The sequence below is a fragment of the Vespa crabro genome, chromosome 21 (assembly GCF_910589235.1).
Source record: "Vespa crabro chromosome 21, iyVesCrab1.2, whole genome shotgun sequence".
NCBI classification, from domain to species: Eukaryota; Metazoa; Arthropoda; class Insecta; order Hymenoptera; family Vespidae; genus Vespa; species Vespa crabro.
Window position 1 is genome coordinate 1,765,001 of NC_060975.1, and position 14,280 is coordinate 1,779,280.

Sequence of the window (14,280 nt, forward strand, 5' to 3'; positions counted from 1 at the left end):
ATACGTCGAGACAAACTGGAAGAAGGACGTTTTAGAAAGGAAGGTAACCGAGATTACGCGAAATCTAAAGGAGACGACGGAAATGAGGGATAATTTGCAACTTGAATGCGACGACATGCAGGCTCACATAGATTCGTTGCTGTTAAATATTCAACATTTGAAATTGAATCTACCATCTATTCCTGAAGCTAGCGAGGAACGTGTTGCCTCATTGGAAACTGAAACGGAATCCTTACAGGAGGAAGTTAAACGATTAAGGGAAGAAAATGATACATTGAGAAAGAGATCAAATATTACTGATTTGATATCAATGAAATTGGAAAATGGTGAGATCAATTTAGAAGAGAATTTTATTGACAATGAGAATGTCGTTGAAATTGTACATTCTGATGTTAGAAGGCGAGAGGAAGATTCTGTGGAAGATTTAAAACGTAAACTGTTAGAGTTTTCCAATGAGACCAGCGAATTGAGAATGTCTTTGGAAAAATATAAGGAAACCATTGAAGAGCTTAGATTAGGTAAAGAGAATATAGCTCACGAATTGAAAGCTTCAGTCTGTAGTATGGAGGAATTGGAAAGGGAATTGAAAGTTACATTGGACGTTAAGAATGAGCTCGAACGTGAAAATGGCGATTTGATTAAAGAAAATGAAGTGTATAGAGCAGATTTGGCTAGGTTTAAAGAAACCGCTGATGATTCAAAGAAAGAAGAGAATAATCTATTGGAACAATTACGTGAAAAATTGGACATGGTAAATATCGAGAGAAATGATTTGGAATATGATTTACTTAATATGAGAAAAGAACTTGACAATGCTTTGCACGAGGCAGATGTAAAACAAGAATTGATAATGCAATTGAGCCAAGAGAAAGAAAAGTTCACGAGGGAGAATACTACGTTGTTGGATCAATTGACAGCGAATCAAGTTGAATCCCAAGAAAAAATTGAACTGTTGAACACTGAAAGATCTTTGCTCGAAGAGGAACAATCGGAACTTCGATTGGAATTAGTTACGTGCAAAGAAAAAATTCAACAACTTGCAAATAACGAAGATAAATATGCTATGATAAATTATGAATTTGATATTGCCAGAAAGAAGATAAATGAACTTTTATCGGAGAATAATGTACTTTATGGGCAATTGGATAAAATTCATGAACTTGAAAAAGAATTGAATGAGAAGAAAGCTGCTGAAAATGAATTGCATTTGTTAAAAAATAAATTTATAGAAACTGAAGCTGAATTAAATAATTTACGTTTAAAAGAGAAGGAAATTGCTGCGAAGGAATTAAATTTATTACAGAGTAAATTTATTGAAACTGAGACAGAATTAAATAACTTACGTTTAAAGGAAAAGGAAATGGCTCAGGTACAAGGTGATTATAACGAGATCGTAATTTTGAGAGAGACGATAACAGATTTAAATAATAAAATCTGTTTGTCCGAAGAGAAATGTAAACAATTGGAATCGAATATATTATCGTTGGAATCTGAAACAAATGAAAAGATTTTGTCAAAAGAAAATTCCTTTGAAAATGAAAGGCATAAGTTAACAAATAATTTGGAAGAAAAAAATTTGGAAAATGAAGGATTAAAGGATATAAATAATAAATTAACAATGGAAATAATAGAAATGAAAAATCAATTGGAATCGACTATTGAAGCTAATAAAGAAAATTCTATTATGGCTAAGGAAACAATAGAAAGTTTATCTCATCTTATCAAAGAGAAGGATAATGAAATTGAATCATTGAAGTTGAACAATCAAGCAAATGCAGCTAATTCGAACGATCTTTTAACTATACAAAATGAAAGAGATGAACTTGTAAAATTAGTTCACGTTAAACACAATGAGAGTATACAGTATCATGGTGAAATTCAACGATTAACTCTACTCTTAAACGAGCAAGCAACTAAAGTTCATAATTTGTTAACTGAACAAAATCAAATAACTACATTGTTGAAGGATAAAGATATCGAAATTGCGGAAACTCGAAACGAATTACAAATTTTACAGCAACGATTGGAAAATATTAAGGACACCGATAATAATAATGAAGAAATTTGTAGAATTCCAGGACATTTGACTCAAGCACAAGAAATGGGAATTCTTAATGATAAATGTAACGCATTGGAGGCTGCTTTGATTCAAGAACAATCTAATAATAGAATGTTACAAAATCAATTTGTTGAAAGTCAAAGTAAAGAAGTTAACGCTGGTAAAGAATTAGAAAGATTGAGAACTCATTTGGTAGAAATTGAATCCAGTTATACGGAGGAAGCTTTAATAGCTGAGGAGATGCGTAAAGAATTAGAGGGGAAATTATTACAAGCTGAGGAAAAACTTAAAAATTCTTCTACCGTATACACATCGGCGAGCATAAGAGCGAATCAACAAGTTGAAACGTTGCAACAACAAATGTCCCTTATTATTCAACAAAGGGATGATATACAAAATAAATTATCTATGGCAGAGGATAAAGTTTTATCGCAAATGACTGCTTTAACTAATTTGCAAATAGTTTTGGAACAATTCCAAAGAGGTATGAAAAATCATTTTCCTTGGATATAATTATTTTGAAATTTATATTATTCGCTTTTTTTTTTTTTTTTTTTTTTTTTTTTTTTAATTCTAGAAAAGGAAAGGGATATTAAAAGAGCTATGGAAAAGTTACAATTGCAACTTCAGGAGTCGCATAAAAAACAAGAAGAATTATTAAACGAAATCTCCTGTCTTAAGGTTCGTTTTAATTTTTCTATATCTTTAAAAGGAATAAAATTATTAATTAATTTAATACATATATATGTATATATGTATATAAATAAATATATATATATATATATATATATATATATATATATATATATATATATATATACGCATATAGGAACAATTAACAGAAGCTCAGGAGTATTTGCAAGCTGCATCTAGATTAAGCGAACAGCTGGATAAGAAAACAGAAAGAATAGAGCAATTAAATCAAGAAGGTAATTCCTTAAATATTTTTATACATTTTTTTTTTTTTTCATCTTTGTTTGCATCTTGTTCTTTACATATCGCATGGTTAGTGTTTTGAAATTTTTAATAATTTATAACACATATTTCAATTATTTGCCTTTAAAAAAAAAAACAAAAAAAAATGTTCTTTGCTTTCCTTAATCTCATGATTATTGTCATATAAATGAACAAATATTTATTTTTAAAAGATTGTATGCTAAGTAATTATAAGAGACGCGTATGTCGTATTTATATTCAATAATTATTATCTATTCTGCGATATTTTTTTTTTTTTTTTTTTTTTTTTTTAACACATACATTTGGTACACACACACACACACACACACATTGTATGCTTCTACGATTTTGACAATATAAAAACATTGGTTATAACTTTTTGGTACTCCCCTGAAATATTATTTACAGAACTTCGATGTAATAAAATTGATAATACTAGCAACAAGATCAAAACTACATTACAATCATCAGTTTGACTGTATGCTGTGACTAATCTGTGAAAAGACATTACACATATAATATCTGATAGTGTAGTCAAATATCAGCTGGTAATTCTGGGATTAAACTGTAGCCCCAGGATTCTTGCTGGTATCCGGCTACGAATCAGACCCCACCGCCTTTGCACACTAAATCACATCTTGGTTGGCTCATGCATTGCCACTGGTGCTGGTGCTCTCTTCTTTCATTTTACTAAATGTGGACATTTTCTTGAGTGATTTTTTGGAGGTATAATACTTTTTGTTGGGGAAAAAAAAAAAAAAAAAAAAAAGAACTGATTGTTATGGTTATTATTTTATAGTTTCTTCATAGATATATATATATATGAAGGTATTGTTTTGTTATTAATACTTTTAGTATAAAAAAAAAAAAAAAGAAAAGAAAAAAAATAATATTAAATAAATAAAACAAAATGTATAAAGATACTTGTACTTTGCAGCTTTTGCTAGTCTTCTGAGACCTTGATATTTTATCAATATGTAAATTGCTTAATATATATATAACACCTTGGTATCATTATTAAATGACGCATGCAACACAAGCAAGTAAACAATGTAGACATATTAAAATTTATAAATTATTAGATACAAAGATTTTATTTAAATAATTATATTGAATATTTAAAAATGCAGGTACCTATTATTTAGATCTGATGAAAATGATTGTAAACTTTGTATATTGAGATATTAATTCAATTATTATCTATGTTATTATCTAAGGTATATGGACAAATTAAATTAAATATAAAAAAGTATAATTTATTAAAAATTATATGAATCTAATGTATTATATAAATATGAGTTTTTACAAAATCAAAATGTATGTTAGATACTGTAATAATTAATCGCATAATCGTTGAAATTAAAAAAAAAATATATATATATATATACATACATACGTGTTACAAAATTGGTGGTAACGTAGAAGTGGGTAATCTCATGCGGTAACCGTGAGTGTGTAAAATGTAGAAGCTCATATTACCTCGTGGGGTTTCCCACCCGTTGCTAATATTCTGCAGAAAAAAAAGGGGGAAAAAATTTTGAAAATTTGAAATTACACAAGAGATTATTCCATATAATAATAATAGTAATAATAATAATAATAATAATAATAATAATATAATTGGAAATCTTGACAAAAAAAATTATTTCTTACACAATATATATTTAAATAATAGTAGTTAAATATATATATTGACAAAAGCTTTCTTAATTTTAGTGGCATGTTATATATGATATCTTAGTTTGCTAGAACGGCATGATAAACGAAGAGAATGCAGCATGTGCAATTAAGATGTGGGTGTGAGTATTACATCAGGTACTGGTGTAATATCAAAACTACCAGTACTTGTGTTATACTTGCGCTCATGTCCGTTCAGCGTACCAATCTGCCAACTTTACAACGTCTCAATGAATGCACACGTATATATAAACCAAAAACTGTTTCGTTTTTCTTTTTTTTTTTTTTCTTTTTTTTTTCTTTTTTTTTTTTTTTTTTTGAAAAGGAAGTTTCCTATTGTCAATTTTCACTTTTCTTCTTCTATTTAATTTGGATCATTTAGTCAAATCAATATCACAAGCATTCGTTTCCTACTAGTATGATATAATTTATATATTATATAATAAATATATAAATAAATAAATAAATAAATATATATATTCATTGATTTTCTGTTATTAATTTTCAGTTGAAAGATTAACGGAATTGGTAAATACTGCTGATCAGAGAATAGAAGAAGCAATGCAAAGTGGAGTAGGAAAAGTTGATAAGTAAGTTGATGATTTCTAAATTATATGATATATATATTATCTTATAAATATTAATAAATAAATCATTTTTTTTTTTTTTTTCTTTAGGAGCCTTATGAAAAATCTCTTGCTTGGATATTTGTCTTCGTCTACAGCAGACAAATCATCTGTTCTAAGAGTATTTGCCACTGTATTAGATTTCACAGAAAATGATAGAGATAAAGCTGGTCTTAACAATGGTATTGCAAATAACAGCTGGTTCTCTCGTCTTAGCGGTGGAAATGGCGCTCCTACTAAGGCAATTATAAACATTTTTATATCAAATTATATTTAATATAACTTTCATTTATTATATATTTATTATAGGATCAAGAGGCATCGCTTTCGGCTGCTTTTGTAAGATTTTTAGAAAGTGAATCTAAACCAAAACCACAATTACCTGCTTTGCCAATATCTTCATCGGTAAGAAAGACATATATATATATATATATATATATATATATATAAATCAAAAAAAATATAAAAAAACAAAAAAAAAGAAAGAAAAAGAAAAATCTTATTCAATAGTAATAATATAAATATTATATTTTTAGTCCTCACCTCGTCCAACGCATAGCAGACAGCATTCAACGTCGTCTAATCATTCTACATTGTTGCTTTCTAATGTTACACTTCCAACATTCCCAGATTTTGTCCCAGCAAGAAATACAGGATCTATATTGAAAGAAGTATTAAAGGATAGCTGATATTAAAAGCAATAATAAATGCAGTTAATATACAACACTCGATGAATGGCGAAACAAAGTGGTTGTAAAAAAAAAAAAAAGAAAAAAAGAAAAAAAAGAAAAAAAAAGACAAACAAAAACAAAAAAAAAAGAGAAAGAAAGAAAAGGAAAAATAATATAAGCTATAAAAAAAAAAAAAAAAAGAAAATATCTCCTATCTGTTGTCGAGCCTAACTTTTTATTCGGACATTGATATTGTATAATATATTGCGCCTGAAAAATAATGAATTGTCCCCCTTTAGCATGTTCGTGCTGCATTTATCGGATAGCTTGATTAAAATGAATTTCTATGATCTAAGCAAGGAGATACTTCGGAACGAAGAATTTAGAAATTTTAACGAAAGAATTCACCATTTACATTGTGTGATATTCTTTCTATGGAAAAGCAATAAAAAGTAAGGAATATGTGTGTTCGCGATATTTTTACAAAGGACATTACAAAATTTTCCTTTATCCTCCTACATACACACACACACACACACACACACACACATAATTCTCTAATTAATTTTATATAATTACAATTCAAATCAAAAATTAATAACTTATTAAAATTCTGGAATAATTTTCTTAAAAATCACGCAAAAAGTTGTTTTCTCACTCATATACAATAAAAACTTACTTCCTGCTTAGATAAAAAAAAATAAAAGATAAAAAAAAAAAAAAATAAAAATAAAAAAATAAAAAACGAGGAAAAATGCTTGTAAACATTGTAGAAGAAAAGGACGAAATGAATTTAGTCGTATTAATTATTAGTAATTTAAAATATCTCGAAATATAATCATGATGATTTACCACAAGTAAAAAAAAAGATTTGATCATTGTACATAAAGTATATGTAGGTTGTTGGAACTGCACATGAAAAAAGAAAAAAAAAAAAACAAAAAACAATAAATATATTTTGTTGTCCTACTTTACCTTTCGTTTTTTTTTTTTTCGTATAATATATATACATAAAAATACTCATTTGTATTCTATTAATAATAAATTATATATTGATACATTTAATAAGCCAATGATACGCGTAACAATATTTATGTACGTTGAATGTAACCTCTTTTTTTTTTTGGCAATTGAAAAAAGGCGGGCTGAGAAGTATGTATCACGTGATATTTAAAAATATCATTTCTTTTTTCGTACCTAATTAATTATACAATTTTATATCGTGCTTTGAGACTATCAGAAAAATAAAAATAAATATTAGGAATGACGTTATCAATATTTCTACGATCTAATATTAATGATAAAACGATAAAATGAAAATATATAAATAATTTCACATTTTATTTCTCTCAATATTATATCAATGATTTTGACTAATGTAGTACTAAGTGTACTTTCACGGATAGTGGATAATCCTGTTCTCTGATTGGACGATTTATTATGACTACGAACGATATATATCGAAATACTATCGTATGACTAGTCGATATGGTGTTTTTTCCTTTCCGCGATGTGCCCAGCTGGCAATTGTCAAATACGTTTTAGAAATAAAGCAAAATAATTAGAATTAATCATGGACGGTGATCGTACAAAGAACACAGATTCTCAATTTATATCATTCCATGATTTTTCTACGATGAATCAGCCAAGTAACGTTGGCCAAGCACAACTTGACATTGGTGCTTCCACTCATCAAACTTTTAATAATTTACCAAATGATTCTACAGGAATCGGTATTATTGAAGATCTACATGGTATACCCAACAGAAATGAAGGTTAACAATTAATGTAACATATATAATCAATTTTTCTCAATAACAATACATCAATCTAATTTCATTGATCAAAGTTAAAATTTAATTTTATTATTCATTAATCATTATATTATTTCAACAGATATACCTCAATACAGTTTCTGGACAATTGAATATTATCAGAAGTTTTTTAATGTTAATACCAATGATGTATTAGAACGTATAAAAAGATCAATGTTTCCTCATACTACTGAAAATTATTTGGTAACGCACATAAGACCTAATCCAGATTTGTATGGTCCATTTTGGATATGCGTTACATTAGTATTCTCAATAGCAATAAGCGGTAACATGGCTAATTATTTACAAACGGCCAATTCTAGTCATTATCATTGGAGATATGATTTTCATTTAATATCATATGCTGCAATTTCAATATTCTTATATGCTTGGCTTTTACCACTTGTCTTATGGGGTGCATTGAAGTGGACAACAAGTATGAGAAATACGGAAGAAGAATTGATAGAAGTAAATTATATAATATTTCTATTTTCTTTCTTTCTTTCTTTTTTTTTTTTTTTTTATCTTATTTCTTCATTTGAACACCTCCACATAATAACAAAATCCTTTGGTTTTTTTTTTCTTTTTTTTCTTTTTTTTCTTTACTTTTCATTTCTTTTTCTTCTTTTTTTTTTCAGTCATACGCATCTCCAGGACTTTTAGAGATTATATGCCTTTATGGGTATTCTTTAACCATTTACATTCCAGTTGCATTTTTGTGGACAATACAAATCAATTGGTTACAGTGGACTTTAGTGATAATAGCTACATTTTTATCGGGTGGTGTATTGCTACGTTCATTGTATCCTGTCATCTCAGGTAAAAGAAGATTTTTATATATATATATATATACATATATATTAAATCTTTATATTATTATAATATTAAAATTTAATCGTTTATTAAATAATACAAATATATATATATACATATCTATATATATTTTAGGAAAGCATAGAATAATATATATTACCATAATACTTGGTATGCATCTTCTTCTGGCAACAGGTTTTATGATATATTTCTTTCATGTACCGTCCAAAATATTACCGCAACAAGCAAACGAAATATTATCTTCCGTATTATCATCTACAGAAAATATCAATAATAAAATGATAATGGATAGCGTTGTGTTAAATAAAACGATTAAAACTTAAAGAGATATTCTATAGAATATATTTGATAAGAATTTCATGAGATCCATTCGTTGACATAAATTAAAAAATGTATTCGAATGTATCATACAAATCGCACATAATATTGAAATGGAAAATTTATAAAATTTATGTTCTTATAAAGGTAATAAAACCTTATTTTTTACTTTACCTTTAAAACAATCCGTATATAGATATAATCAAGTAAAAATCAAAACTCTGAAAAAAAAAGAAAAAAAAAAAAAAGAAAGATGAGAAAAAACTCCAGGATTCCTTAATAAAAACCATAATGATAATCGTTTTGATATGAGAGAAAAAAAAAAGAAATATTTAGTCGTTCGCAATAACTATTGTGTATAAACAGATATTTTAATGTTTAGGAAAATACATAATGACGAGTTTAAAGTGTTTGGTTGATTTATTTGGCAACCCTATTGTTCCACAAAGTAGGGACGCGTTACATCAACGTAACACATATCAATCACGACCATACGAATCTTCATGTTGTACATAGTAGTGTGATATATATATATATATATATATATATATATATATATATAATATAATAGATTATTTATATATCATTAATCGTATGTAATTAATATTTTGTTCATTCCCATTAACCAGTGTGACAAAAGGCAACATTCATTTTGTAATAGTATCTTTACGTTATTATTATCATCAAGTATATAATAATACATAATAAATAAATAAATAAATAAATATATGTATATATATATATATATATTTATTTATTTATTTATTTATTTATATTTATATTTATATTTATATTTATATTTATATTTAATTAATTATTGACATGATATACATATACAAATATATACATATATACCATACCAATGATTAATTCGTTTCGATCCAAGAATCCTTAAGTCTTTGTAATAAAACAAGCATTGGTACATATTAATTACATCTTGTAATAATATCGCTTTGGTATATATTAATTAATATACCAATTTTTTTTTTTTTTCTTTATTAATAATTTCGACTGAATTTCGTTCTAATCTCGTTAAGACGACTGAAAACTTTCGAATAACGCTCTTTTCTTTTTCATTAATATATTATTATTCTCTTAAGAAGTAGTAACATCTTAAGAGATAAAGAAAGAAAGAGAAAAAGAGAGAGAGAGAGAGAGAGAGAAATAAATAAATAAATAAATAAATAAATAAATACATTTTCGCGAAGTAAAATACATTTCGATTATTAATTATGTATAATCGTATGATTTTACATAGCCAAATATATATATATATATATACATATATATATACCGACGTTTATACGAGATGTCTTCCGAAAGTTTTACGAGCCCTTATCGACGTGAGCGTCACATTTTTATTGTATAAAATACGAAAGTTTATTATGAGTTAAAAGCTTAAAATATTAATGCAAGATCCAATAATAATCATTTTCAAAAGATGCACACTTGTTTTATACAATTACACCATGTTTATTAGTCGATCCTATGATTATTAGTTATTTTAAAATAACGCGCGTTTCAATATCGTATCGAAAAAATGTCAATAGATGGCAGGTCGTTATATTACGCCTGAACAATGATTACTTTCGTAAGGCCGCCATTTTCTGTCATTTGGTTGCGGTCAATTAGGCGCGATAAGCAAAAACAAAAACAATTATGATAACAAATTTTCCTTTCCTTTTTAATTTATTAGTAATACAAATAAAAATAAAATAAAAAAAAAAAAATAATAATAATAATGACAATGATAATGGTGATGATGATGATGATGATGATGATCATGATGATAATAATAATAATAATAATAATAGTAATAATTATAATAATAAAAAGAAAAAATTTCTTCTTTAATTTTTCATGATACTCGATAGCAAATTAACAAAAGAACATTTTTACGACTAATGCTCACAACGATTTGGTCCTTATTGATGATGATGATGATTATTATTATTACATTTTTTTTCTCTTTTTTTTCTTTTCCTCTATTCTTTTGCTATTTTACTTCTTTATGTTCATTACGAGAGAATATTACAGTCAAAGATTACGAATACAGGTAGGAACATAATTAATAATAATAAATTCTACGACAATCTAAAAATCGTGTTTTTTTTTTTTCTTTTCTTTCTTTTTTCTTTTCTTCTTTCTGTACGATCAAAAAAGTCTCACGCTCGAAATTACACGCAAAGTATGTACACATACACAGATATATATGATTTTAATAATCGTGAATAAGTCCGATGGCTGCAATAATAATAATATATATATATATATACATATATAATACATCATCACCATTTATATTACATTATTTACATTACATTGTGCTGCTGGGCGTTTATTATTATTTATAGTAACAACAATAACGACAACAATAATAATAGTAAAATAATAATAATAATAATAATAAAAATAATAATAATAATAATGATGATGATGATGATGATGATGATGATGATGATGATGATGATGATAAGATGATAATAATAATAATAATAATAATAATAATAATAATAATAATAATAATAATAATAATAATAATAATAATAATAATAATAATAACAGTAAAAATAATGATAATAATAATTCATAATAATGCGTAATATTTGTATTTTTCTTTTTTTTTTTTTTGCAAATATAATAAATGCCCCCATGTCACAAACCCGAGGAAATAAATCTATGTGTATATATACATACATATATACATATATATATATATATATATATATATATATATATATATATATATATATATATATATATATATGTATATATTTATGTTATGTGTAAGCATGTCTTTCTCTCTCTTTCTAAATCGCACACGTACATGTTTAGAATATTACACAGAGATACAATAGTAATAATGATAATACTATAATAATAATAATAATAATAATAATAATAATAATAATAATAATAATAATAATGAAAGTGTTACCCTGGTATTTTGTTTAAATCGATTATTATGTTTACAATATATAGTATATATTAACAATGCATATAAATGTTTGTATGTGTACGTGTCAATTTTTTTTATTCTCCTTTTGTTTATATGTGTATGTGTGTGTGTATGTATATCGTTCTACTGTTACTACTACGCTTTTTTTTTTTTATTTTTTTTTTTTTTAATTTATTATGCCAAAATGTGTGTGTGTGTGTGTGTGTGTGTGTGTATACAATATACAACAGATTGATTATTATTCTCAGTCGTATGATCGATCGTATTGATCTTTGATCGATCGAAAAAACGCATTTCTTTTCTTCTTATTACTTTCACTTTTGTTATATCAAATAAATTATATATAATAATATATAATCGATACGTATGTACGATTTTAGATGCATATACAGCGTTCGATTATTTCTTTCTTTCTTTTCTTACTTTTTTTTTTCTTTTTTTTTTTTCAATTGCGATACGAAAACGACCAATCGGATTGCTGGAATGGGAAATTTATTTTTCTATTAACTTATTATTATTATTATTATTATTATTATTATTATTATTATTATTAGTAGTAGTAGTAGTAGTAGTAGTAGTAGTATAAATATTATTTTATCGCGCGTTCAAAGGCTTCCTGCAATTTTTATTTTTCTGAGTTACGTGAAACTCTAAAGTCACAAAGTTTCAGAAATTTTCGCGAGTATTTTTTAAAAATTTATTATCTCTCTCTCTCTCTCTCTCTCTCTCTCTCTCTCTCTCTCTATTTTATTTTGTTTAAAATGTCAACGTCATAAATGATTCTTTTTTCTGACGAACGCTAAAACTTTGAAAACGCCCACGAAGATTCGAATTTTCGCAGAAAAAAATTTTATTATTATTATTATTATTATTTTATTACATAGGATAGACATATATCGCGTTATTAAAGATTACTATGGTATTTTTTTTTAAACAGGAACTCTAGTTAAAACTTAGACACCGTCGATTGAACTGACCTAACATATTTAAAGAAAAAAAAAAAAAAAAAGATAAATAAAATGAATTACACAAAGAGAAAAAAAAAGAGAAAGAAAAAAAGAAAAATCAATAACAAATCAGATTGGAAGGTTAGGTGAAAGAATGAAAGAACAAAAAAAAAAAAAAGAGAGAGAGAAAAATAAAAATAAAATAAAACAAATCGCGAAGCACACGTTAAGTGATACGTCATTAAGAACAACCCTCTTCCCTTAACCTCCCAATCCACAACCCTCTAAAACTGTACGATTAAAATTGTTGCGATATGTTAATAATAATAATAAAGTAAGGATCGATCTAGGAATGAAATGTTTTATCTAATTACTATATATGTACGTGTGTAATAATTAATAATAGTAGTAATAATGGTATTAGTTAGTAGTTGTAATAGCAGTAGTAGTAGTAGTAGTAGTAGTAGTAGTAGTAGTAGTAGTAGTATGTACGTAGGTTATTTTTTATTTAAAAATTTTATTTTTATTTTTTTTTTTTCTGCGGACATCGAACTTTTCATTAACACACTTAACTACTTAACGGTATAAAAATGTTCGTCTCTTTAGAATAATAATAACGATCATCTTTCTCTCTCTTTGTTTTTCCTTTTTTTTCTTTTTTTCTTTTTGATTTATTAAACTTAATTTATCCTCAAGTGCAATCCTGTGTGTATATGCGTGTATATACGTATTTATATATTTCTGTATGAAATGATTGTACAAACAAACAATTCAAATTAGATCCCTACGTGTGGTTGCACTATACCATCGTTACGCGCGCGATTTAAAAAGCGATTATTATAATTAATCGATATATTAATCGATATATTAATCGATTGATCGAACGGACTCCATTTCTTTTTTTTTTGTCTCTCTCTCTCTCTCTCTCTCTCTCTCTTTCTCTCTTTATCTATCTATCTACTTCTCTATCTTTTTTTATTCCTTTTTTTCATTGTTATTTCACTCATCGATTAATATTGGACAGAGAAAAAAGATTCGACGGTGATTTATGCGAGAGTAACAAAGAAAGAGAAACATAAGGTCTCCCTCTCTCTCTCTCTCTCTCTCTTTCGTTACTCCGCCATTTTGAATGAAAAATTCGCGGGAAAAAATGACTTTGATTGCAAGCTTATTTATTAACAGGTACGTAATACTCGATTAACTGTTCCTTTTTTTTCCTTTTTTTTTTTTCAGAAATTTATATAACACCTAGTGATATTTCTTATTAATATTGTCGAGAAAAGTAATTCGAACTATCACTTTAATTATTATTATTATTATTATTATTATTATTATTATTATTATTAGTATTATTATTATTATTATTATTATTATTATTAGTATTATTATTATTATTATTATTATTATTATTAGTATTA

At 26.1% G+C, this 14,280-nt stretch overlaps 2 protein-coding genes across 5 annotated transcripts in view; both read left to right on the plus strand.

Moving 5' to 3' along the window:
- Nucleotides 1-6,964, plus strand: part of LOC124431299 (thyroid receptor-interacting protein 11) — a 41,756-nt gene extending 34,792 nt beyond the window's left edge. For all 4 annotated transcript variants that reach the window (XM_046979023.1, XM_046979025.1, XM_046979026.1 and 1 more), the window contains 7 exons: nt 1-2,543; nt 2,637-2,740; nt 2,889-2,988; nt 5,202-5,283; nt 5,371-5,560; nt 5,629-5,724; nt 5,856-6,964. The exon at nt 1-2,543 is cut by the window's left edge and continues 370 nt beyond it. In XM_046979023.1, coding sequence (XP_046834979.1) covers nt 1-2,543; nt 2,637-2,740; nt 2,889-2,988; nt 5,202-5,283; nt 5,371-5,560; nt 5,629-5,724; nt 5,856-6,008 — 3,268 coding nt within the window. In that variant the 3' untranslated portion in view covers nt 6,009-6,964. The remainder of the gene's footprint in view (nt 2,544-2,636; nt 2,741-2,888; nt 2,989-5,201; nt 5,284-5,370; nt 5,561-5,628; nt 5,725-5,855) is intronic.
- A 491-nt stretch (nt 6,965-7,455) lies between these two features.
- LOC124431476 (protein YIPF1) lies at nt 7,456-9,366 on the plus strand. Its single transcript, XM_046979440.1, has 4 exons — nt 7,456-7,765; nt 7,887-8,272; nt 8,443-8,623; nt 8,753-9,366. Exons 1-4 carry the CDS (start codon nt 7,564-7,566, stop codon nt 8,959-8,961), a joined length of 978 nt encoding a protein of 325 aa, XP_046835396.1. The 5' UTR covers nt 7,456-7,563; the 3' UTR covers nt 8,962-9,366.
- The last annotated feature ends 4,914 nt before the right edge of the window (nt 9,367-14,280 follow it).